The sequence below is a fragment of the Cajanus cajan genome, chromosome 7 (genome assembly GCF_000230855.2).
Source record: "Cajanus cajan strain Asha chromosome 7, NIPB_CcT2T_4, whole genome shotgun sequence".
Lineage (NCBI taxonomy): Eukaryota > Viridiplantae > Streptophyta > Magnoliopsida > Fabales > Fabaceae > Cajanus > Cajanus cajan.
In genome coordinates this window covers 9,636,434-9,663,799 of record NC_138523.1, presented here as the reverse complement: position 1 = coordinate 9,663,799, position 27,366 = coordinate 9,636,434, and the positions used below count along the sequence as shown (strand labels likewise).

Here is a 27,366-nt window from a genome sequence, read left to right as displayed (position 1 = left end):
CGGATTTTCATATTTGTAGGCGCAAAATAGTGAAAAAAAAAGGGGTTCGGTTTTTTTTTTCCCCTTTCGGTCGCGTTTCTTTCACGGACCGGGAAGACCGGCTTTCGTTTTCTTGAGGTGCGTGTGAAGTATAGTCTGTTTAATTTCCTTTGACAATTAGTAATCAATCAACAACTTTTTTTTTTTTTTTTGCATTAGTAATCTATCAATTTAATTTATTTTTACTAAAAATTAAAATATAGAGAGAGAAAAAAAAATATACTCCCTCCGTTTTTTTTTCATAGTCGTTTAAGGTTTTGCACGGGAATTAAGGAAATCATTGATATTTTAGTTTTCAAAAATATTTATTACTTACTTTCCTATTTTACCCTTCTTTTTTTTGCATTTTTTAGACTGTTGAACTACTCCATTAAATAGTTGTCACTTTTTTTTGTTTTTTTATAGTATTTTGTTGGGAACATATTGCTCTTATAAATGCACATTAACTTTATATGAGTAGTTAGAGAAAAATTAGGTAGATATTAAAAATAAATACACACATTTTTCAGGAAACATGTATTAATTATCAAGGGTAAAAATGGAAGAAAAAAATTAATAACTTATTGATTTTAGTAATATGACAATGAAAAAAAAATAACAAATTTTGACAAAACGACTATGAAAAAAAAACGGAGGAAGTATTTGTTTCCCTTAATTATTGATATAAATGAAAAATCAAATACAATAAACATAAAAAAATAACACTATAAGGATAATCTCTAAAGACATGCATTATTGTCTTTAGCAGGGAAGAACATTATGGACAAAGATTATTCTCGAAGAGATGGCTTTGTTGTCTCTTATCATTGGTAGCAAGGGCATCTTCACAAATTTGTCAAATGAAGAACTAAATTTTCTTAGGTAGTTATGATTTCCAAATCCTCCTTTAAGTCAAATCTTTCACCAACTCATGAAACTATCAAAGCCAGATGTAACTAAAGCTTGCAAAATAGATACTTGAGTCATTACCTTTCCAACTAATCACATTCAATCCTAAAGGGAATGAGGGAACTTCTATGGCACAAACTCTTTGGATTATACTTTTAGGAAGCATACCCCATAGGGAGGGTACATCTCATTTCGTGTTAACCCAAAAATTTGAAACCTGCAACAAAGAGTCAACAATATGCACATAGGAAATATACGTGCAAAGTTGTCTCTAACCCAATCAGTTAGAGAACCAAAAAGATGAATAATTTGTTCTAAAAGACGAGGTTAAAACCTAACATGAAGAGCATCTCAAGGTTTAATAATACTATGCCAATCATAAGAAGCCCCAAGTTTGACATCAATAAAAATAATGGAACTATCCTAAAGATAGATTGAGCTTAACACCTGAACCCAATGTTTATTACAACCTTGAAGGAGGTGCCATACCAGCTTCTCAAGGAGTGGAATGTTGGCATCACAAGAATCTCAAATCCCGAGACCCTCAAGGAGCTTGCGAAGAGAAATAAATGCTAAGAAGCTAAATTCCAACACCTAGTTGTAGTCTTGGATTACTAGAGCATAGATTGTGTACATTGATCAAACATAGAGAAACCTAAACATAAAAGCCACAAAGTTTGCATGTTATAAATGAGAATGGATGGCAAGACTAAGTTGGTCAAAAAATGCACATATATAAAGTGACACCCTAATTTGTCCTAGAATACTCTCCTTTTTATGTGCAACCCAGAAAAGTATAGTGTTTATTTATTGTCTATTTACATATTATTATAAAATTTAATAATATTGATATTGGTAATTATTGTGGTAGGTGATTTTTTTTTTATCAATATCAATATTATTAGAAAATATAATATCTAATAGTATTATATAAATAGACAGTACATTTTTTTTGGGTTGCACATAGAAAGGAGAGTATTCAAAGGTAATAAAGGTGTCACTTTATATATGTGATTTTATAATTTACTAGCTCAATTTAACAACTTGTCATTCTAGGACACCAATCGAGATTAGACTTTACCCACCACATCTTCAAACATAGCCTTGTTCACTCACTCTATGAGTAAGTTAATTGATACTTACCAACATTAAGGGTGCTCTTGATACTAAGGATGCTAGAAACCTCTTCTTGATTGCTTTGGAAGACACCCTAAGAACAAATAAAACAACATTTCTCCTAATTATCCTTAAGCCCAAAGGAAATGTAGAAATCAAATTAGGCATTGGCTACTATTCTACCTTGATTCTTAGACACCCTACAGAATAAGATGACATTATATGCAAATAAAAGATGAGACAAACGAAGAACATTCTGAGAAAGAGAGATGGTGCACCACTTTCCTTTCGAGACCACCTCTTATATAGGGTTTAGGGTTTAGCCATTTCAAAAGGGTTGAGCCTTTTAGAGGCAGAAAGTAAGATTTGAAGCAAAGGTCAAACTGCTCAACTGTTTGGAAAAGGGTTGAGCGAATTCGATCCAGAGGGGTGCATATTTTTGGCTTTCCAAGGCTCAATGGATTCAAAAGGGCTTAGTCATTGAAGTTGTTTCACCATGAAGAATCCTTCAAATTACTCTGTCATTTGGAAAAGGCTAAGCAGTTTACTCTCTCTCTTCCATACTCTATTTTATTTGCTACACATATATAAGGACTAAAGAGTAGAAACAGAGGGAGAATCACAAAGACTTGAGAAAAAATTACAGAGCAAGGAAAGAGTCCAAGATTTAGCTGGAAAACGGGGGTTCTAGGATCTTTCTTTCTTTCTTCCACACCTTCTATTCGTGAAATCTGAGATTTTGTCCTTTATTCTGCTACTCTTTATACTTTTATACACTTTTAACAAAATGTGAGTTCTAAGACAACAAATTTTGATCTATTAAGGTATAAATCATTCATTTTAACATTTAAAATTGTCCATCACAATAAATAGTGATAGTTTGGAATACATTGTATGTTTCGTCTGATTTTCTTTGTCTTACATATGCTACTTCGTCTTACATAGTCCAAAACAATGACTTTTACAACACATTTTCTTACTAAAAAATGTAGTGTTTGTTATCATTAAAACTTATAAAACATGAGGGATATAAAATTGTCTTTTGACTTAACAAGATTTTTCAGGTAGATCAAATTTTTTCAGTATTACAGGATTGCGTGGGATCAACATGTGCATTTGGCAAGCTTTTTACATGTGTGGTGAAGCTTTGAGATAGTATAAATGGATGTTCCACAACAATCATCTCACAAATTTCTTTACCTTTCTCCATTCATCGGAGCTTTATTTTAGCCTCTTTACATTTGAAAACCTCTAGCAAAACATCATAAACTCTACCAATAGGGTCAAGTGCAGAACTTTAGTCACAATTCAAGCATTTGTGCAATTTTATAGTGGGTTTACATGCTGATGTTATTCTTTGTGAAGACAAGAAAGTCACTAGAAATGGGTTGAATAGTATCAATTAAAAGTTCACACTTTTTTGAAATAGTAAAATAGTAGCAAAATTGTAGGAGTGCACAGGAAAAAGTAAGTTAGAAGAACACAAAGTATTTTTATAGTAGTTAGTCTCAACCATAGAGAGTACATCCAGTTCTTGATTAAAACCGATCAAATTCCACTAGAGAGCACATCCAATTCTTGATTAAACCCGATCAAATTTCACTATTTTTTACAAAGATACAAGTATTTTTTCACAAGACACTTATGACTCAACCTAAGTATTCTTTGACTTATCTCTTCAAGTAACCCAAGTATTCTTTATCAAAAAGACTTTCCAAGCTTTAAACAACCAAATATTCTTTTATAGACAAACATCTTTAAGATCAAAATAACCAAGTATTCTTTTACTAACAAGTTTTTTCAAGCTCAAATCAACAAAGTTTTTTTTTTAATTGACAAGCCTTTCCAGGCTCAAAGAAATAATAAAGTTAAAGTAGGGTAAGATAACTATATTGTTCATCTTACTTGCAAGATATGATACTATAATATTAATTATAAGGCTTTACATAAAGAATGAATATAATTTTACAATATGTGTACTCCTCTACATCTTGTTGATTCTTCAAACTTCCTTATATAGGTGCTTCAATGAAGATGATTGTTGCAAATCCTTGAGCGTCTCTCACGTATTTGCTTTATCTTTCTTCAATTTTTGTTCCTTGTGGAGAGAGGTGTCTATTGGTACATTAATTGCTTGCATTAAATGCGTTTCACCAAATTGTCACTTCTTATTTGATTAAGGAAATTACTTATCATCTTTTATGTAGCAAACATGTGAAGTCATACATGTGTCAATTCAAAATAGATTTTTCTGAGGATTTTTTTGACTCAAGGGATTCACTTGTCTTTTTCTGTTAAAAAACATGTCTTCCTTCTCTTTTGTTATTGTGAGTACCATGAAATCTATTTTACTTTGATTTGTTAAGGAATCATATACACAAAGGTTAACTTAGTTATGAGACATCATAAATGATATAAATTCAAAATAAATGTCTTACATATGAAATGTTTTATTTGTTAGATAATTGATGTCAAAATAACTAATCATCTTAGTGAGTTCATCTTACACTCATTCGTCTTAATGAATGATATGAAAAAATTCTCTCTATAAAAATATTCATGTTTATTATCATTAAAACTTATTAACTTGAGGGATCTAAGATTGTCTTTTGACCTAATAATCTTCTCCTTTTTATGGTGACAAACACATTTTTGAAAAGAGAGAATTTTTCAATACAGATCTAGTCATTTTTTATAATAGACAAAAGAGATTGCCTTTGGAAAATTTTTTAAGAAAAAAATTTGTGCACTCAAATGATATGTTATTTTTAGTAAGACTTGTTGCTAGTGCTAAAGGTGCGTTTTTGTCAAAGATTTGTTTATCATAGTAAAATGTAGGAGACCTTTGACCAATACAAGCTTCCATGTCACTATCTTAGATATAAAATGGTCAATTAAAGCTTGTTATATGGACAAGTAAGAAAAATGTAACTCATGTCACCATCCTAGGTCTAGAAGAGCCATCATGTAACATGTTGGCTTGCTTGGATGGACAAGAGGACAGGTGGTCCCCACATGTCTTGGACGTCCAAGCCACTTGCACAAGGCAAGGCAAGTGAACGTCTATGTACATGGAGTGAAAGACAATTTGGCCCATCCAAGCCCAACATAAACCAATGGTTTTTTTTTTCTAGTTATACTCCTCTAAATTACTATTTACGCTCTCTAGCTAAAAGCAAATACAGGGATAAAAATACCTATGATACATGACCAAAATAAAAAGGTCTAAGTAAGAAAATTATTTACAATGGTAAGAATATACACAAAGAGAAAATAGGCCAAGAGACAAACCTATAACCCAATAAGATCATAGGTTTTCTATCTTTATCACGAGTTTAGTATTCTTATATCATCCTTGACATTGCTTTTGTGATAGGCCCAATAGTAGACACTATGTCATCAACAAATGAATATTTGATGCTTTAGAAAATAAAAAAAATAAAAAAATAAAAAAATCATATATAATGTCATGCTTTATAAAAAAATAAACACACAAAATGAATCTAAAACTAGATAGAAAGAAACTAGATACAAAATATAATTATTTAATATTTAAAAATTAAATGAATGACATTTTATTTTTCTAACCATAAAATAATAATAATAATAATAATAATAATAATAATAGAGTTTAAATTTATAATCAAATTTATATTATCTCAATTTTTCACAATTAAGTAAATTATAGTCCTTCAATCACATTTCAATAAAATGAATAATACACGTTAGAAAAATTTTAAATTGTGAAAAATTGTATCAAAGCTTTTGTAAAAGAAATTGACGAAATTTAATAAATAGCAATTTCAACACCAAAATAATTTTGCATATCTTGTTAATAAAAACAAAAAATGATTTTATTATTTTCAAGTTTTGTTTTGAGACATTAAAACAATGTTTATCATTACATGTTTCATATACTAGGTGCAAGCGAGTTAGGTTGAGTCGGTTTTAAATAAATTTGTTATTCAACTTAATCAAAATTTAATCAGTTTAGTTTTATAATAAATGTAAATTATTTGATATTATGTTACAAATGCAATGTTATAAATTCATTAAAAAAAATAATGATACAAACTAAGCTTTAAAATTAATTTGTTAATTTGCTATTGTTATCGGCTTAAACAATCAACATTAATACAAAATAAAATTTTAAAAAATATATTATATTGTTATAATATTATCAATAAAAAAAATACAAAACTCATTACTGAACAAAAATGATAAAAAATATTACTTTAAGTCAATGATCATCCAAACACTAACTAACTTATTATTATTATTATTATTATTATTATTATTATTATTATTATTCTTATTATTATTATTATTATTATTATTATTATTATTATATCAAGTTTACAAATTACCTGTACCTACTTGCACGCCTAAAGTGACAAACAAAATTAATTGAATAAATATTTAAATTGATCATTAAATTTAGAAAACAATAATATATTAATTTATAAAACTAAAAAAAATTGTCAGATATATTTTTTTTAAAATAAAAATTTATAATTATATTAATTTAAAGTTTAAAATAGTGTATGACTAAAATAATAATATTAAAATGTAAAAATAAAATAATGATAATAATAGTAATAAATAATTAAATTTAAAAACTAGTTAAACATTTTAAAACTTTAATTGAGAACTTTTTAATTTTAAGAACTTAGACGACAATATATTCTAAATTCATACATGAAAGGCGATATGTACAATGCTACGGGCTGGCACCGTTACAACTTATAAGTACAATCTCAATTTGTTGGGATTAGAGCTTACCTCACTTTTTAAAATTGCGGATTCATTTATGAAAAATTCTTATTTTAAATTTTTATAAAACATAATTATTTATCAATAATATTGTTTGAAAATAATTGAAGCATTATTAGTTATCCTGTAAAAAAAAACTTTATTTTTTATTGAATAAATAATTATAATCTATTATAAATAAATAAGTAATATTTTTTCTTATAAAAATATCTTTCGTTTTTCATATATATATATATATTTATTTATTTATTTATTGATTAGTGATTACATATTAATAAATTCTCTCATTTATTTTGGATAAATAAAAGTTCACGTATTCAATTAAATTGACTCAAAATGATAAAAATTTAGAATAATAAACTTATATTTCTTTTCTTTTATTTCTTTTTTATGTATACATCAAGGAGAGTTCATGATATTTTTTTTTATATTTTTAAGAATTTAACTTTTATAAACCATCAACATAAAAAAATTATTATATTATCAAAAAATTATATTCTCTTTTTTAAAATAATTATCAATTTAAGTTCAGTGTTTTACAAGGATTAAAAAAAGTGATAAATAAATGAAAGAAATGATAATTTTATAAAACTATCCTTATTTAATTTTTCAAATAAAAATGAGAAATAATACTAAATGAAAAAAATACTACTCTAAAAATTAAAATAACATATTTTGAGACAAATTTTCTTTTTATTAATTTTTTTTACATAAAACTCAATTTCTAATTAAGAAACAATAAACATGGTACTTGATTAATGTAAGTTTTATCCTAAATAATTTCTCTTATATAAATATTAGTGAGATTAAAATAATTCATATTTTATTAAAATTAAATTAAATAATAAAAGTATGTGGAATTAATTAATACTGTAGTTTATCTTTGAATTTTAAGGTTGTGTTAAAAAATATTAATATTTTATAAAAATATTAATATTTGATAAAAATACTAATATTTGATAAAAATATTAATATTTTAAATTTTTTAATAATAAAATAGTACAATTGTGTATCATCAAAATGGTTATTATAATTTATAAGAGATATCTTGGACAGAATCCTCTTTCTATATAAAGAGATGCAAAATACCCAAGTTGCTCACCAAGCATATGTTTCAACTTAGAACTTAGAAGGTAAAGCAAATAGTGCAAGGTGTGAGTGTTAAAGCATCATCATGTCTGGTACCGAAATCCCCCAAGTGGTGCTTAAATCCTCCTCCAACAAATGCAGCATGCCAGTGATAGCACTGGGAACTGCAGCAGATACTAACAGAAGCAGTGGAGAAACCACCAAAGTGGCAGTAATAGAAGCCATCAAACTTGGCTACAGGCACTTTGACACTGCATCAATCTATGGATCTGAAGAGGCCTTGGGAGAAGCCATATCTGAAGCTCTTCATCTTGGTCTCATAAAGTCCAGAGAGGAGCTCTTCATCACCACAAAGCTTTGGCTCACAGACAATTTTCCTCATCTTGTTCTTCCTGCTCTACAGAAATCACTTCAGTAAGCAAACTTTTACTTTTTTTTTTACATTTTTTAAAATTATAATGAAACCAACAAGATTTGAATCCGAGACTATGTGCATCTTTTTTAGATCAGAAGATATCATGTGGGTTTTCATTTGTGATTATGATTATTTTAATTAGTAATTTAATAATGTTCTGGAAATATGAACATCATTTGACATTTGTGATTTTTTTTTTATGTTTTTTGTATTATTATCAAATTTCATTTCAGTGCATCATCATCAAGTTGGTCTATAGTTTATTTACCATTCAAACCCCAAAAATATGTTGGATGCGACCAATTCTTTAATTTCTAACTCTATCCAATGTTTTAGATAATTTGGTCCTGAGAATATGTTTTATTTTGATAAGTTACATGTGAACAGAAATTACTCTTCAATTTCAGTCGGACATGTTTCTTATAAAAGACATAGATATTGAGAGTTCTATGATCAAAGCATGTTGAACAGAACATGCTGCATATGCACGCAACAGTTAAGTAGTTATTTAGCTGGATCAATTGGATGACACAACGAGTAGTTGTTAGTGAATACTTTGTAATTAGATTTGTTCTCTAGCTAGCTTCCTGTGACCATCTTTTGTGGATCCCATAAATATATTTTCACTACTTGTATTCCCTCTTGACCTCTTCCATATTCATGGTTACATTTTGCATACGTATCAATAGTTGAAGGTAGTAATAGTTTTTTAAATGGTGTGAAAATAATACATTAGTATATACTTTTAATGATATACTAACTATATCTTTTAGTGGATAGTACACCAGTTTTTTTTTTTTTTCAAATTCTACTAATAAAGCATAGTATAGAATCTGTTGCATGATTTAAATCAGCATAGTGTGGTAAAGTTAAGGGTGGGTATGCTTTGTAAAAGAAAATACCCAATTAATTCATGATTTTCACTAAAAGTAATATAGTTTTAGTTTGATATTTTCTCTGTAATCACTGTCATGATTAATTTAAGTTTGATTTCTGTTTGTGAAGCAAAACGTTGAAAGTTGAAACTCTAAAAATGTGTGTTTTAAGCAAAGAGTGGTGGTCACAATACATTTCATGTGACTAACCACATAACAGTTTAGAATCTAAAATTAATTTGTTCTGCTTTTACACTTTCCCGTGAGTCATGAACATGCAACATAGAAAAGCGTGCCAGCAGCAACATGTAATAAGAATTACATGAGCGTGGCCCAACCATGGATCCACTGACAGGTATGGTCCAAGTTTAATAATACTGCAATATCTACATGAATACAGATAAAAAAAAACTCTTGGGACCACATAAAATTAGAAAGTTGTAGTTGTTCTTCTTAACACCTTGCCCTTTGTTATTAACCACCTATTTGAATATAAATTAGACATTTTCTTCTGAAAATAAAGAGTTAGTTTTAGTAGAAACACTTTAAAATCATGTTTAAACTTGTATTCAAAAAGGCTTGTTCTGAAGAAAAAAAATTGTATTGCTCAAAGAATTACTTATAGAGTTACTAATTAAAATGCAAATGTCGTTGGAGATACCCTAAAATCGAATAGCTACATATACAAACTATATAATGTGTTTCTGTAGATGAAAGGGACCACAAGACTAAGGACTTTGCAGTTATTTGGGGATCCTCACCCTCAATTATTTCTTTTTCTTTTTATCTGTAAATGTAAAAAAAAAAAAAAAAAAGGGATTGTGATGGCGATTTTTGACTACAACATCAATGATTTTAGGGATGTTTGGGGTCACAATTTTGGCTTTCTCACTTGCATTTGTATGCAATTTTTCACAATATCAAGAAACACGAGTGCATGACAAAACCTCTACTGTGAGCGCAATTTAAATTTTAATACAAACAGTGCAATTCAAAATGGAACTGCTTATGATCCAGTTCCCATATCCAAGCATTTGTGTTAAAATACCTTTGTTGTTAGAGTAATGAATGAATGTATTTACTGATAGATTGATTGTTACTTAAGCAACTTGAGAATACAATGCTGAATTGATGGCATAATGCAGGAGGCTGAAATTAGAATATTTGGACCTTTATTTGATCCATTGGCCCATCAGTGTGAAGCCTGGAGATTGGGAAATTCCATACACTGAAGAGTTAATAACTACATTTGACTTAAAGGGTGTGTGGATAGCAATGGAAGAATGCCACAAACTAGGCCTTGCAAAATCTATAGGAGTTAGCAACTTCACTTGCAAGAAACTTGAAGATCTACTCTCATTTGCTACCATTCCTCCTTCTGTTAATCAAGTAGGTCCATGAACTCATGGTCATTTATTTTTAATCATATTAATTTTAGGCTAAATTATATATTTAATCTCTATAATTTTTATTATTCAATTTTGGTCTTATAATTTTTAATTATGCTCTTTTAGTTTCTAAATTTTATAAAATTCACAGATCTATTTGTACTCCTAAATGTTCATTTACTAATTATTAAAATTATAACATTAATTATGATATGATATTAAATAAATTCTATGATAATTAATATTCAACAATTTTTCAGTTAAATTGTATTTTTATTTCTTATTTTTATCCCATAAAAATGATAAAAAAGAGATTAAAAAAATAATATCAAAATAAAGACTAAAAAAATAATTTAATTTAAATATTATTAAATATTAATTGTCTTGATATCTTTTTAACATATAATTATGCTTAACATTATAATCTTAACAATAATAAATTGACAATGAATAGTAGAATTAAAGTTACAAAATTTATAAAATCAACCCTCCCCCTCCCCCACACACATATATATATATATATAACACGAACAATTATTTTTTGAGAAGGTGTTTTTATGAATATTTTAATGAATAACTTTAAATTCATATCTAATTTAATTTTTATTTATCATAATTATTTATGAATTAAATTATAATATTTTTAAAATACATAAAATTAAAATTATGTTACAATACAAATTATTATCATAAATATAAAATATAATTTATATATTTATTTATTCAACTTATAAATATAATTTATATATAACTTATGTATTACAAGACTAAATTATTAGTTAAGAATAAAAATTATATCACAAAAATTGCGAATTAGATATTATAAATAATGAAATGTGAAATTTAACCATAACTTTACTTCATCAGTGTTGACCATATACTGTATTTCTTGACACTGTCACCAAATAGGTGGAGATGAATCCTGCTTGGCATCAGAAGAAGCTAAAAGAATTCTGTGATGCAAAGGGTATAATCATAACTGCATTTTCTCCTCTGGGAGCTAAAGGGGCTAGTTGGGGTTCCAATGTAGTCATGGACAGTGAAATACTCAAGGAAATTGCAGAGGCCCATGGCCGAACTATTGCTCAGGTTACAATTTCAAGATTTTCTCATTTTCAATTAGCTGAATTTATCTTTTCTTATATATATATATATATAAAAGAAGCATATAACGTAGATCGGATCAGTAAATAAATCTTAAGCATACAATAAATTAAATAATTAAGATTAAATTCAAGTAAATTTTTTTTTAATGTATTTGTGTGATTAATCTTCTCATCTTGTACATTCTCATTAAATACACCCTTCTATGTATATAAGAAAATACTACTAATTAACCAAAGACAATATTATTTGACTTCAATATTCAATCGGAAATTTGACTAATTAACTTCAATCTTCAATTGGGTTTATGACTAATAACGGGATGGAAAGAAAGTCTGTACATGGAAGCTGGTTAACAAAGGAAAAATAATATATATATATATATATAGTTAAGCCTATTTAAATTAATGATTTGAATTGTTAGGTGACAACTATAAAAACCATCATTGTTGCATTGAGGAGATCGATAGGAAAATTTTTTTAACACTTTTATTAATACATACTTAATTATAGTTTAAAGTTTATTAAAAAAATTATAAAATTAAGATAGAAACATTAAATATGAATAGAATGCATAAAAAAAATTATTTTTTCAATAAATTTACTCAATTGTATAGAATATATTCAAAAGTGTGTTAAATAACAAATGACTAGTATTTGTCACAATTGCAATACTCCATTTTTACTCGAAGTTGTAGATTAGATTTTGATTCTTTAATCACCGATGAATCGACGTTAATTAATGTTATTTCTTTTGTGTGATAGGTATGTCTTAGATGGTTGTATGAACAAGGCGTAACTATCGCTGTGAAGAGTTACAACAAGGAGAGAATGAAGCAAAACTTAAAAATATTTGATTGGTCACTTACAAGAGATGACCATGAAAAGATTAATCAAATTAATCAAGTTCGTGTCAACAATGGACCAGTTGTATTTGTTGCTAACCTTTGGGACGGGGAAACTTAGGTTATTTGATATTTGGTTCAATAAGTTGTTATCTTCTCAACAGGTTATTAGTGTTTCAATTTTGTTATATATTAGTGTTTCAATTTTGTTATATTAGTGACTTGGTGTTGGGGTACAATGATGCACAATAGCCTTCAAAAGATCTTGGAAACTGGAATAAGTGGAGACAATTATAGTTCACAACCAACTTTCTTTGTATATTTTTTTTTTTCCTTTTGCTATGGTTATCTTTGTAGTTTGTATAACAAATATTTGTGCTTATGCTTATCTATATATCCTCTTCGATCCTAAATATATTATTCCTATAAGTAGGGGTGTTCACAAAACTATTTAAAACTAAACTTTTTAAATAACTAAACTAAACTAAACTAAAATAAACTAAATTATTTTTTAATAGTTTAAACCAAACTATTACTTTTAGTATAGTTTATAAAACTAAACTATTAAAATTAATAGTTCAGTTTACTAAAATCAAATACAAGCACTGCACATTTACGGAAGCACGGGAGGCTACGGTTCGTCGTTCAAAACTATTAATGTATGTGGTAGAATCATTTTCTCTTAAGCACTGCACATTCACGGAAGCACGGAGGTATTAAAGTCGTAGTGTCATTTTCTCTTTTTTTTTTTTTTAATTTGGGATAAAAAAAAGGGGTAAGAATTTGCTACTATTTTTTTCCCTTTTTCTTTTTTTGGGTAATTTGGGCCTAGATTTGATGCAATTTATGGTGAAAACCGACGAAAAGGCTTGGTGCAAGGTAATTACTTTTTGCACAGCTAATTTTTTCTACATACATAACTTATCTGTCTCATTTTTTTTAAAAGTTAATATGAATTAATTTTAAAATATAGGTAGTTAAAATTTAAGATAAAATGAAGAAAAAAGTAATATAAAAACAATTAATATATGTTTGGATGCAAGCAAAAAGTACTTTTAAACTTAGGTTCAAACAAATCCTTGATGAAAACAATCTTTAACCATATTTTATTTACCTCTAATTTTATTTATTTCTGAACAAACCAAATTAGTTTAAGATAAACAAGAAAGTAGAAGCCAGAATAGCACTGCAGATTCTAACATTGTTTTACAAAAATTATTTTAAATTTAATTTATAATTAATATCAATGATTTGGTAGCTCAATTTAAAAATGTTGATTTTAAATTTATTTTTTTAATATAGTTCAATTTAGTTATAATTAATAATAATTTAATTTATAATTAATAATAATTTAATTTAATTGATATTATAGTTTAGTTCAAACTCCTAAAACTATAGTGCACTAATCTAGATAATAGTTTAGTTTAGTTTAGTCAATATTTATATTAGTTCAATTTAGTTTAGTGAACTATTTATTATAGTTTAGTTTAGTTTTCTTTTAGTTTAGTTTAGTTTAACAATTTGAACACCCCTACCTATAAGTTTCCTTGGAGTTTCAAGAAGTATAATTTTAAAATAAATTTTGATTACAACTCTTAGGTGGAAAATACCTTATCCTATTGAACCAAGCATTATGCAAGAATCACATAAGATTTTGATTTATCTCTTATAGCGTGTTTTAAGCAAAAATCAGAGTTTACAAGTGTAAAAAAGAGAATTTCTTGACACACTTTTTATATTAAATGTTATCCACATGACATAGAAAGTAGTACAATGACATACTTGTAAATATGTCAAAACATTTTATGATGGGTGTTGATTTACCTATCATATAATTTTTTTCTATGTCGTGTAAGTCAACACCTCCCATAAAATGTGTTGGTTAACCTTTGATTCTAACATTTCTATAATGAGTGTTGACTTATTCGTCATATAAAGAAACATTCTATGACAGGTAAATTGTCACCCATTATAGAATGTCTTATTATTTACATTAAGAGTGCGAACTAAGTTTGTGCCCCATTGTTTTATCTTTATCTCCACAGAAGACACAAAGGTGATTTCTAGTGACTCCTCTATGCACATTACCCACTCGTTTTGATGAGCAAAACACTCTGATGACCAGGGCGACCATTTCTCATGTAGTTCTCCTTTAGTCCAATGACCTTCTTAGTTTTCCTTCACGCTCACAAGTTCAAGGCTTTACTTCTCTTTCTTCCATGGTTTTTAGGATTTTGCGGTGGATAATAAGCATATTATTTTGAATGTGGGTTTGCTCACTACCTATTATTATCATTACCTGTTTTCTCATTTTGGGTTTGCTTATTAATTAATTGTTTGCTCATTTTGGGTTTTTTTATTACTTATTTTGATAAAATTTGTGTATGAATTTTGTATGCACGTAAAGAATTGATTTGAAAATTAGTTAGATATATGTATGTGTGTTTCCTTTGGGGCATGCATAATAATATAATTGAGATATAAATTAAAAATTAAAATACATTTTAGGTATCTATACAATATTGGACATTCAATTAAATATCTTTTAGGTATCCATAATTATAGACCTTTATTAAAATTAGTAAATTTATGTTAGTATAATTAAATAATATACAAATTATTAGTTACACAATGTTAGGCAATAAGAATTTAAATTAAAAATATACAAGATTAGTGATATTAGTCAATTTAGATGATATATATTAAAAATTAAATTTTTAATTAAAATATAAGTTTATAATAATTAAATAAATACTTTAATTATTTTTAATTTAATTTTTGTTGTCTTGACATGCTTAATTACATGTGTATATTATATTGTTGATTTTATACATGAGTTTTAACTAAGCACAATTATATGTTTAATTATCTCAAAGTGTTATATTATAATTGTTAGAAATATTGATCGATTTTAAGTGAATCTTAGTTTCTTCTTTGAAATTGAATATAATGGTTATAAAATTAATGTATAATCATTATATTGAATCTTGAATTGTGTGAATTTGATGTCACTACTCTCATTTTAAAGTTGATAAGATTTTGGTTAACATCATTTTTTATTGTTATCTAAGTACATACTTGATTGTGTGTGAATTTGATGTCACTACTTTCATTTTGTGTATTTAGTGACCAATGTAGAATGTTGGCAAAATTTTATCAAATTTAATGTATGAGACTTTACCTTTATGTATTATTCAAACATAAAGAATTATCTTTCTAAATAGGTAGAGCCACACCTTGTATTAAAAATAGAGGTTGACACAATTTATGTCAAATGAATGCATTAATGAATAGGAATTAGATGAGTTGTTTATGTACAACTACTGCTGAATGTGAGAATGAAGTTAAAGAGTTTCTTCTGCTTGCACAAAGAAATGTTATAAAAAGTAATGGAAGGTTTTACTATTCTTGAGTAAATTGTTCCAATTTGCAAAGGCAACCAACAAACATGATATGAGAGCATGTTTGCGTGATGAGTTCCTTAAAAGCTACACAATATGGACATGACATGGTGAAATGTTAGACATGTCGTTCATACAAGTACATCAAACACAAAAAGAACAAATTGATTTAGAGTTAGACGATCGAAGGAGGATGATGTTTATATTGATGAGGATTCATGTTGTCAACATAACAAAAAAGTTGTGCAACCCATAACACATCAAAGGAGGAGGATGCTCATGTTGATAAGGCACCACTAGAGGTGCAATTATACATTGAGGGTATCCTAGAGAAATTGGTGGCCATAAGTAAGGTGTACATGTTGGGATCAACCATCCACCACCAGGTGATTCTAGATGATACGATACTGATAGAGGTTGTCAACATTAAAGAGAAGGATTCTCGAGTCCCTAGGCCCACTAAAAAACTTTTCTTTTCTGATTTTTTAAGTAAAACATCGGTGATGACTCCTACAAACCCTTTTCTAAAACCATTGATTAGAGATTAGTCTGGTTTCCGAGCATTCCCTAATCAATGAGATTTTCAAAATGGAAATTCAAACCATCTGTGGGCAAGATTAGAATTTTTTTATTTCTGACAATGCCCTGTGCCACCAATCCTACATCTGGCATGATCGAGTTAGAGAGTCTCAAGTTAGAACAATGCCCGGCGCCTTAAAGGTGTGCCTAGCACAACATTAGAATTTTGCATATGTAAAACCTGATTTTCAACAACAACCTACAATCCAACATAAATCCAACACATGCAACAAAAGAGTAATGCTTCTACTCAACTCAAACAACTCAAATCATGCACAAAAAATTAACATGCAACAACCACATATGCAAATCATCACATCTCCCCCTTCATTCAACTCAACATTAACCCTCACACCTCTCTTCACCAATTTCATCAATTCATTCATTTTGATTTGAAATCCAAACCACATTTAGCACCAAAATCATCCAACAACTCCATAATACAACAAAGAAAATAGAAATTTAGCTTCTCTTACCTCGATAGCTCGAAGCTGAGGTAGAAGAAAAGAGAAGATGATCAAGACTCTACAACACTACTCTAACGACTCAACCACACAAATTTGGCTACTCTTATCCTGAATCCAACAACAACATAACTTAAATGAGATTCAGAGGAAGAAAAGAAGATTTGAGAGAAAAGGGAGCTCACGGACCAGAGACATTATTCTCTTTAGAATGCTCTCTCTAGAAAGTTGGAGGAAAGAGTTTATGAGACTATATTCAAAACAAAAATCTTATATACTTCTTCCCTCTAGGTTCAATCTAGGTTTCTGCCTAGAGAACCCCCTCTCAACACTACTGAGTCTCTAAAATGATTCTCAGACCCCATGAGCCCTCTCAACACAAATATCTCAACTTGGCATCATAATATAACTAGGAGTAATATATCACTAATGCGACTCACAATATTACATATTGTATCCCATAAAACATATTTTTTTGCAAATAATGCATGTCAAAAAGACTCAATACATTACATCCACGTGAACTCATAATTTCACATTTCACATATTTCTTATATCAAATTACTCATCATTCATATTCATATAATTATATATAGATATCAATTCGTGTATGTGTTAATGGTTAATAAAATAATTTTAATAAATATTTTAATTTAATCAACTAATTTATTAATCAATCACTAGAATTAATCTAATAATAAAAATTTAAAATAATATATATATAATTCTAACCACGTGATTATATATAATTCTTATGTATAGAAAAAAAAACTAACCTAACCTATTAATTTTTATTTTTCAACTCTTATCTTTAAACTTTCAACAATTGACTATTAAGTAATTTTTCATTTAATTACGTGGAATGGAACCTGTGGAACAACACAAAGAAAAGTGTACAACTACAAATACGCGTTGATTACATACACAAAACCACAAAGCATTAGAGAGAGCATAGTCGACAAAACAAATTTTCTGGAACTTCATTAAACAAAACTACGTTGCCCTTTCAAGATAAGCCTTTTCCACCTTTTTGTGTTCGTAGTGCAATTTATGGACCAATCCTCATAAACTTGTGAGTCATCAAAACATTTTTTTATTTATATTTTCATTTTAAATGTAACCTAATTTAAAGGTGTTTCCCGTGATATCGGTCATGGAACTTCTCTAATTTTTTTAGTTTGGAGAAATTCATTTATCCTAATAAATGGTTATTTTAACAACTCCAACCAAATAAATCCAAGGGTCACTTTCGAAAACAACCTCTTAGAATCAAATATATTTTCATTATTAATTAACTACGAACTATTATAAATATAAAATTTATTAATATTAGTGTAAAAATTTATATTATCTAATTATGAATGTTCATGTATAATAAATTTATTAATTTTGAAATAAATGCATTTTTATCTACAAAAGAACAACTATATATATATATATATATATATTAATTTTTTTTATTAAAGATGATTCTTAATTAATTGAAAATGTAAATTTAGCCTAATTATATTTTTAGTCTCCTAAATTTGAGCTATATAATTTTGTGTTCTCCAAATTTAAAACTTGTATTTTAATGTCTAAAATATCAATAATTATTATTTTAATTCATCAAATTTAAAATTTATTGTTTTAGTCGCTATAATTTTTTAAAAAATATTATTTTAATGTCTCTATATATATTTTAATATTAGTGGCTTTGAGGTACTTAAAAAATTATTTTTTAAATTAAAAAACTATAAAGATAAAATTTTCGTTTGAAAGACTAAAAAAATAATTTTTAAAATTATATAAAATAAAAACATAAATTTTAAATTTAAGCGACTAAAATATCATACATTCTAATTTTGAAGGAATAAAAAAACTTATGAATTTTTTATACCATTCTATTAAAGTACATGACAACTAAACCCTTAAAATAGTAATTATTTTGAATCAATAATAAAACATAACGATCAGTGATTAGATAAATATATAAAGAAATTATACATTAATATTTTGTAAGAATTTAATAAGACTTTGTAAAAAGAAAGTTAAATTAAAACTTATTGAGAATGAAAATAATTTTACATTATTATCTAATATTTTATTAATACATGTAATAAGTTTATTAATTTTAAAATAATTACTTTAAAAATCATATTAATGATATCTTTTAATTCATCAATCGTGAATAAAAATCACTCAAAGTATATAACAATTAAATTAATAGTATAATTAAATTTTCATATTTTTAATAAAAAGTGAATTTTAATATAGCTTATAATAATATATTTAATAAATTAAATTAAATTTTTAATTATTTATCTGATTTTTTAGTTTCATTTCATTATCAATTTTTTTAATTCTTCTTTTAAAATTTTATCAATTTGATCTTTTTAAAATAATAATCATATATTATCCTATGACACAAAATTAAATTTATTTTAACTGATTCAAAATGTTTTTTCTCATCAAAATATTTTATTAGATAAAAGTTATTGACCACAATTGATGTTCAAATAAAATAAGGTAATAAATACAATGAAAATCGCGTAAAAATAATTTCAATGAAATATTAAAAAAAAAATTTGTTGATTTTTTTAATCATTAAACTTATTTTTCAAGTGATTTTTTAATATGTTTATAATCTTATTTGCTTCAAACATCAACTAAATTTTCATAATATTCCATGCAAGTAAATGTGATGAATAAATTTTACATTTTTGTTCAGTTGAAAAAAATAATAATAAAATAATGTTTTATAATTATTAATAATCACTATTTTTGAAAGAGTGAAATTAACCTAAATTTTAAAAGAGAAATAATTGAAATAAGTTATATAATGAGATAAAAGATTAAAATATAATTTAATTTATTTAATAATATAAAATTGGTTTATCAAAATTTAAAGAAATGGGTGAGCCACCTCAGCGAGGGTGACCCGGCGTTTATCAGATAGCGACAAACTATTTTAAAAGGAAAGAAAATTCTAGTTTCAAAACGAAGGATCGCCAAGTGTTGCCATTCAAAACTAATTAATCTTTCTTAATAATTTCTTTTCTTTCTTTCATATTACATTTGTTTTTCCAATTTCATTTCAAAAATTTGACACTTTAAATTAGATAATCAAAATTAGATTTTATTATATTTTTAGTGGGAAAGATATATTGTTTTTTTCTTTTATGAATATTCTTACAAGAATGGAATTACGGCTGATAAAATATCTTTTTTTTTAGTCAACATTCATTCAATTTATCTATAAATAAATTCATCTGATTCATTTATTATATAAATATAATAATAATAGATTGAATTTAATTTATTTATTTAATTTTATTGATAGATAATATTTTTTATTATTTATTAAAATTTATTGAATTACAATAAAAATATATTGGATTGAGATTTTAAAAAATTAGTTTGATATAAAAAAGTTTTCTTTTTTCATTTTTAAAAATTTTATAATAATACAATATATTTCATGGATGAATCGAATTCATTCATTAAAAAACTTTTAACGGATGAATCGCATGAAAGTGTATTGGATAAAAATTTAAAAATTGTTTTGAATAATTTTTTAAAAGTATTTTATAATTTGACTTATAAATTATGGTTAGATGTATATGTCAAATTTTATTATATTTGACTATATGAATTGTGTCATTTAATAATTTTTTAATACATTATTAAGTAAATCAAAGTTTTGTATTTTAAAAAGTTAAATATATTTTTAGTCTTTTATGTATGAGATAAATTTGATTTTAATTTCTTGAATTTAAAATTTTTGTTAATTATGTAATTTAAAAAATATATATTTTAACCTTTTATTTAATCATTGTTATTAAATCTATCAAATATTGTTAAATAAATAAATTATTTATTATTAATAATATGACACATTTTTACTCTGAATAATTAAACAAAAGAATTTAAATAATTAAGAAAATTTCATAAATTTTTTTCTAAGCACCATTATTCAATAAAAGAGTTCTGAATCTATTCCAACAATTTTGTTAAACAACCTAATAAACTACATATAAAATTAAAATAAGGCACAAACTACCCCTTTTAACAAAATTTCAACAATTAAACAAAAAGAGTTATAGTTTAAATAAAATCCATTAAAATACTAAAACTAATTTCTTGCCCCGATGTCACATTAATTAGAGCAAGACCATCCTTTATGCTTTTTCCTTATCAAACACATTTTCTTGTACTTCTACTAGTCTAACAAGTGGCATTCAACCTAAATACAAACATACAAACATAAGGAATGAGAAAACATCTTATCTGCACATAACATATATAGGGTACAAAGGTAGACACACACATCTATAACATTAATTACGTTTCACATACATATAAACATCTTTTCATAAAACTATTATAATCATCTCCACACATTAATTCATCATTCGCACTAAGTTAGTCATACAATATATCTGAATCATAATTAAGACTCATGTTATGCATGCTCCTAACTCTATATGCATGTTGTACCAATCTCCCCATCATCCTCAAGAATACAGAATAGCAAAGGAGTAATGGAATGTGACCACCCCATCAAATAGTATAAGGATTACCGTCAATAATGATCTCCTAAACCATCTCAATTAGGAGATGTCTATCAAAGTCATGCCGAAGTGTTATAGTTGGCCATGTAGACTCCTATTTTTGTTAGAGGTTTCCCCACCATAACATCTCCAAAGCATAATTAAATGACTTATGATATTCCACCTACATAGACTCACACAATCCTACATAGCAAAGTATGAATGCAAGGACTCAATACACTCAATATAACAACACAATATGCATACTCAACTCCTTGAGTGCCAAACTACAACACTGGACTTATTTCATATATCTTATCACATTACTCGTAGTACTTCAACATATCATACATCTATATAACTTCTCATATAACATCTTCACACAACATAACATTATACATTATACATTATTACTATTCATACTATTCATTTATCACATATTATAACATTTATCATTATAACATCATTATAATAACATCTCGATCATAACATTATCATTATCGAACCTCAAACATCATAACTCTATACACTATCATTACTCATATCACATATAAGCACTTAAAAAATAAAATAACTCACCAATATAACTAATAAATGATCTCTTTTTATCTTAAGTTTCTATGGCGTATTGTGTGGTTTAAGTGTGTTATCTAGATATGTACTTGTGATATCAAATTGATCTTAATTTTATTTAAAGGTTAAGATAATTATGTACAATTTTTATGTTGGCTTCAAGAGTTGATTTTATCATATACTATTTCTAAAAATTAGAAATCCACAATATTTAAGTCTAATTCTAACAGTTTGACCTTTGCTCACTAATTGAATCATAACTTGAGTTCTAAATCTCATTTTTAGTGATTTCAGTGTCGTTGTAAAACTACCATCTAAGCCTACAACTATTATGAATACCATGAAACTTAAATTTGTCATATATATAAGGGTCCTAACGATGCTTATAAGTTTCAAACATTATGTTTCACACATAGAACGTGAGACGCATCTTGTGACTCACATAACTCGGTCGTTTCTTAACATTTTTATATGGTTCTTGTAGGTTTAGGGTTTAGAGTCAAACATTATTATTTATTCTTGAAAAAAATGAGATGTTACACACTTATTGTAAATTTAAATTATGAAGAAGTATTGGGTACAATCTTAAAAAATATAGGGAGTGCGAGTATAATTTACTCAATAATTCATATAATAAACAATATATTTTACAAAACCCATCATAATTTTATAAAAATACCTTTAATTAATTGTTAAAATGCATATTACTATTATTATTTTCAAAAAGCTCTCCTCATATTAATATAATTATTTTTAATTCTTTTATAAAATATGTTTTATTAATTAAAAACATTCTTTATTATTTTTATAAAATTTGGGGTGTTATAAGACTAAACCAAGTCAACCCGTTGTTTTAACTTCGAATATATTAACATATATATAGTTAAAGTATGAAATAAAAGAGACCTAAAATTAAGTTGTATCTTACAACATATATTTTAAAATAAACATCTTTATAAATATAGTATAATGTTATGCAAAGTATTATTTATTAAAAAATAGTTTTATTATTAATAAATAATTATTTTAAGAATTTATATATTTTAAAATAAATAAGGATGGGTTGAAACGTTGAGAAGTATAACTAAACTCATCCTAAAATTTATTAGGTTAGATTTGGAGATTTTGAATCCATTCAAAACATTAAGGGTCTATGTTGAATCTATGGACAAATTGAATTTTATTCACTTCTAGTTGGTTTAAGAGAGAGAGATTGAGATATAAAGATAAGACATTTTATGATATTATGATCCTTTAACACATTATCACTTGTCATTAATGACGTACAAGTTTAGGATTTCAAAAATATTCTAACATTCTAGTGTATCATTATTAATGATACATAAGAATAGACAAACACATTAATATTTCAACACGTTAACATATTATAATCAATACACATAAATCCATGTTAAGAAATATGGGTAACTAATCCCAATTTCTCAACGTCAAAATTAAAAATAAGAAAATAAAAACCGTTATATGTGTTAGTTTGGACACTATTCACTGTCATGTGTTATTCTTGTACATATTTATTTTTTTATAATAAAAAATAAAAAAGTCATCCAAAATATCCCAGTCCAGTAATAATTTTTTTTGGAAATGTATGCTATTTTGACAAATTATTTTAAATTTTATACGGATCGTAAACAAAGTCGTCTCCTTCTTGAATTATCTTAGATTTCACGTAATATACTTATAAGCTCAGGAGAAATTATTAAGTAATATTAAAGTACATAGTTTTTAATTACAATATTTATGAGATAAGATATTAGTTAGTATTCTTCTACGACTTAATTAAATGTGATTAACTTTTCTATAAATTGACATTAAATCGCATATACATTGGCTATATATTAAACACATGCTGATTCTTTACGCTAGTTTTTAGTTTCTCTCATCGCTCTGCATCGATTCGTGCCTACCATTAAAAATAAAAATAAAAATCAGTCAATGAACATATTTCACGTAGTATCCGAATTCTAATAGTAAAATCCAATTCACCCTAACAAAGATAAGAACTCGCAATAAAAGAAGAAAAAGAAAGGACTCAAAATAAACAATAGCATATGCTTGAACACCCTTACTTTGTCTCTAGTCCCACTTTCCCTTCACTTTCTCTGTTCCACTACTGACTCCACCAAAACCCCACAACACAGCACAACACACTCCTCATGTTGAATGATCAAACTCAAACATCTTCTACAAGCCATGATGCCATAGAGGAAGAAAACACTGATACTAGCAATGAGCAACAAGTAAGAGAAATCCACGCCTTAACCCCAAGAAGAGAGCCTAATTGGGAAACACACAGCCACCAACCTTCTTCTGTTTCCACTGAGAACTTCAGCATGAGTAGGGAATTCAGTGCCCTCGTTCTGGCAGGCTCAAGCATCGACCATAGTCCCTTGAGTGTCATGCATGGCAATGAAGGGGGTGTTAATAGTAATAGCAACAACACTAACAACAACAACAACTTGAACTTGGGGAGGATTGGTGAGGATGATGAGTTGTTGATGATGGAAGAGACTAACCCTTTGGCGATTGTGGCAGATAGAAACCCTTTGGAGGAGGTTTCGGCTTCTAGGGGTGGAGGGTCTTCTTCTAGTGGTGGTGAGGTGACACTGCAGAGGGTGAGGAAGGAGGAGGTTGAGGCAAAGATTGCGGCTTGGCAAACTGCTAAGGTTGCCAAGATCAATAACAGGTTCAAGAGGGAAGATGCTGTTATAAATGGCTGGGAGAATGAGCAGGTTCAGAAAGCAACTTCATGGATGAAGAAAATTGAGGTATGTATTTTGTCCTTTTTTTATCCACAGAAATTATAATGAAGGTAACATAGTTTGAACTTAATACTACCTCAATCCTCCGTCACTAAGTCAACTTTAGGGATTCCTGGTATGTATGTTGTCTCTGAGTTGTCAATTGAATGAGTATCCAATAGGGTTGTGTGATTGTGTCTGGTGGAAGGGGTTAGTCCTTCACAAGGTAGTGAAGTGAATCAAGCTTTGAATTCTCAGTAGGATTACTTATCTATGGGGAAAAAATGACTTGTAGGTATTATGATTTGATTTGCCTAGCATGTTATATAGTAATTCAAGAGTTGAATTTTGGTTACTTTTTTTGGGGGGAGTTAGTGGGTTGGTTAGCGATCATGATTAGTTGGTATGGATTTTTTGGTGATGGTGGTGCTTGTTTATGATGATTACTCTCGAGACTGAAATTGTATTTTTAGATTTGTGAATTGTTGATCCAATCAATTGGTGAATAACGGAATGCTTACCTTTATTCTGGGTCTTCATAAAAGTGGGTTTTTTTATATCTGAAATTAAAGAGTGAATAAGGTTGACAAGTTAGGGGCTAGGGTTTGACACCCTTGATGATTGCTTCATTATTGTTATTTGAACTCTTGGATCATGGATCAATATATTTTAACATAAGGTGGGAATCATTTTCCCTTGACGGTTTTTGGAGCATGGGAAAGAAGTTTAATTTATTTCTATTATTATCATTATTTCCCTAAAGTTTTAGCGGCAGCAGATAGCCTTTGAATTTTTATGTGTTTGTGGTTTTAGCATGCAATCCAAGGGCTTGATTTTGATCATATGAAGGCTTAAAGTCTAAGTCTTCTCAGGTGGAAAAAATCTGTTATTTGAAAAGTTGAATTAGGATTTGGCTCCTTAAGTTCTTCTTTTTCTTGCTTGGGCTAAGGGAGGGTGTCATGCTGATTTGAAAGTTATAAAATTAAAATATCATCCACCTGCAAGCATCTTCTGCATTTTTTAATGAGCAAAATCATATTATTTTGGTTAATATAATAATAACATGGTAATATATGAAGGGAGTCATTTGGGCTGCATCCATTGCCTTATCTTCAACGCTACTTTTACAGTGTCAACAAAAAGAGCTGAAAACACGGCCAGCAAATAGCAAGTGGTCTAATGATTTGATTTTGATGCTACTTTCATTTTCAACCTACACGACATTAACTTTATTGGACAGTAAAACATAACTTTGACCAACAAAGTGCACAAAACTGTAATTACAATTTTGTCCATCACTAACCAAATATTTTCACTAATTGTGCAGAGAAAGCTAGAGGATAAAAGAGCAAAAGCAATGGAGAAAATGCAAAATGAGGTAGCAAAAGCTCATAGAAAAGCTGAGGAGAGAAGGGCATCAGCAGAGGCTAAAAGGGGAACTAAAGTAGCCAGGGTTCTGGAGATTGCAAACCTTATGAGAGCAGTTGGAAGAGCACCAACCAAAAGATCTTTCTTTTAAGTTATACTATAATAAATAAATGTTATATTTTTAAACCACATTTAAAGACAAAAAAAAATGACCAAAAAGAGAAACATAGAGAGAAAAGATCATGGCATAATAGATGACATAGTGTGATGAGAGCCCCTTTTTCCTTTTAAATTTAACTTAAAGGGTTAAAGAGGGGTAGCAGCAGTATAAAGAAAAAGAAGATATGGGGGTATAAGTATAAACTATTATATATTATATAGAAACCAATTGGAGTGTTTTTGAGTGATTGATTAGTGTATTAGAATTTATAGACATAATGATCATTTGTTTGGTTGTGCTGATTAAACGTTTTGTACATTAATATAATGCTTATATTGTAATTAGTTGGCTTCCACTACTTGCAAATGCATTGCCGACACGTAACTGTGTGTGTCCAACATTTATGCAATTTTTCTCCACAATATTTAGATTTTAGCTTACCAAACTGGCCCTCACAAATCTTCCTAATCAGTTGTTAATTCTCATACCCCATCATGGGAAAAAGAAATAATTGTTAGTTTATGAGAAAATATCTTGCAGATCATGCTAAACTTATAAGGAGGCTTAACGCACTAAAAGACGTAAAAGCTATCATGGTAACTTTATACACTTACATTATTAATATGCAAAGTGTATCTAAACACAGTAAAATGTAGAGTTGATTGATCCAACCTTTTAATGAGAAGATTAGGGGTATCCGTAACACTGCTTGAGAAGCATATATGCTCAACAAGAAGGGTGCTTGTACAGTTTTGTCCGGTGGTCCTTAATAGCTGAGGGTGGTTTAACAATGTTTGTGGGGTTAGGAAAAGTAAAATAAAAAGTTTATATGATAAACATAAATAAATAAATATTAGGAAAAGTAGGATGTGAGATTATATATAGAATCCATTTAGTAAAATCTTTGGAGTTACTAGATTAGAGAGACGAACCACCAAACGCACGAATCAAATGCACGTCACCATGTTTTTTCAACTTAGTTTCAAGTTCGGTTTTTA

General features: G+C 27.5%; 2 protein-coding genes across 2 annotated transcripts; both read left to right on the top strand.

Annotated features, from left to right (window-relative positions):
• Window positions 1–7,899: 7,899 nt before the first annotated feature.
• On the top strand, window positions 7,900–12,945 carry LOC109802445 (NAD(P)H-dependent 6'-deoxychalcone synthase). The gene is made up of 4 exons (XM_020363822.3): window positions 7,900–8,319; window positions 10,341–10,584; window positions 11,493–11,672; window positions 12,453–12,945. The coding sequence occupies exons 1-4, from the start codon at window positions 7,991–7,993 to the stop codon at window positions 12,651–12,653; spliced, it is 954 nt and encodes a 317-aa protein (XP_020219411.1). The 5' UTR covers window positions 7,900–7,990; the 3' UTR covers window positions 12,654–12,945.
• An 11,105-nt stretch (window positions 12,946–24,050) lies between these two features.
• Window positions 24,051–26,726, top strand: LOC109802176 (remorin 4.2). Its single transcript, XM_020363413.3, has 2 exons — window positions 24,051–24,867; window positions 26,168–26,726. The coding sequence occupies exons 1-2, from the start codon at window positions 24,256–24,258 to the stop codon at window positions 26,357–26,359; spliced, it is 804 nt and encodes a 267-aa protein (XP_020219002.1). The 5' UTR covers window positions 24,051–24,255; the 3' UTR covers window positions 26,360–26,726.
• The last annotated feature ends 640 nt before the right edge of the window (window positions 26,727–27,366 follow it).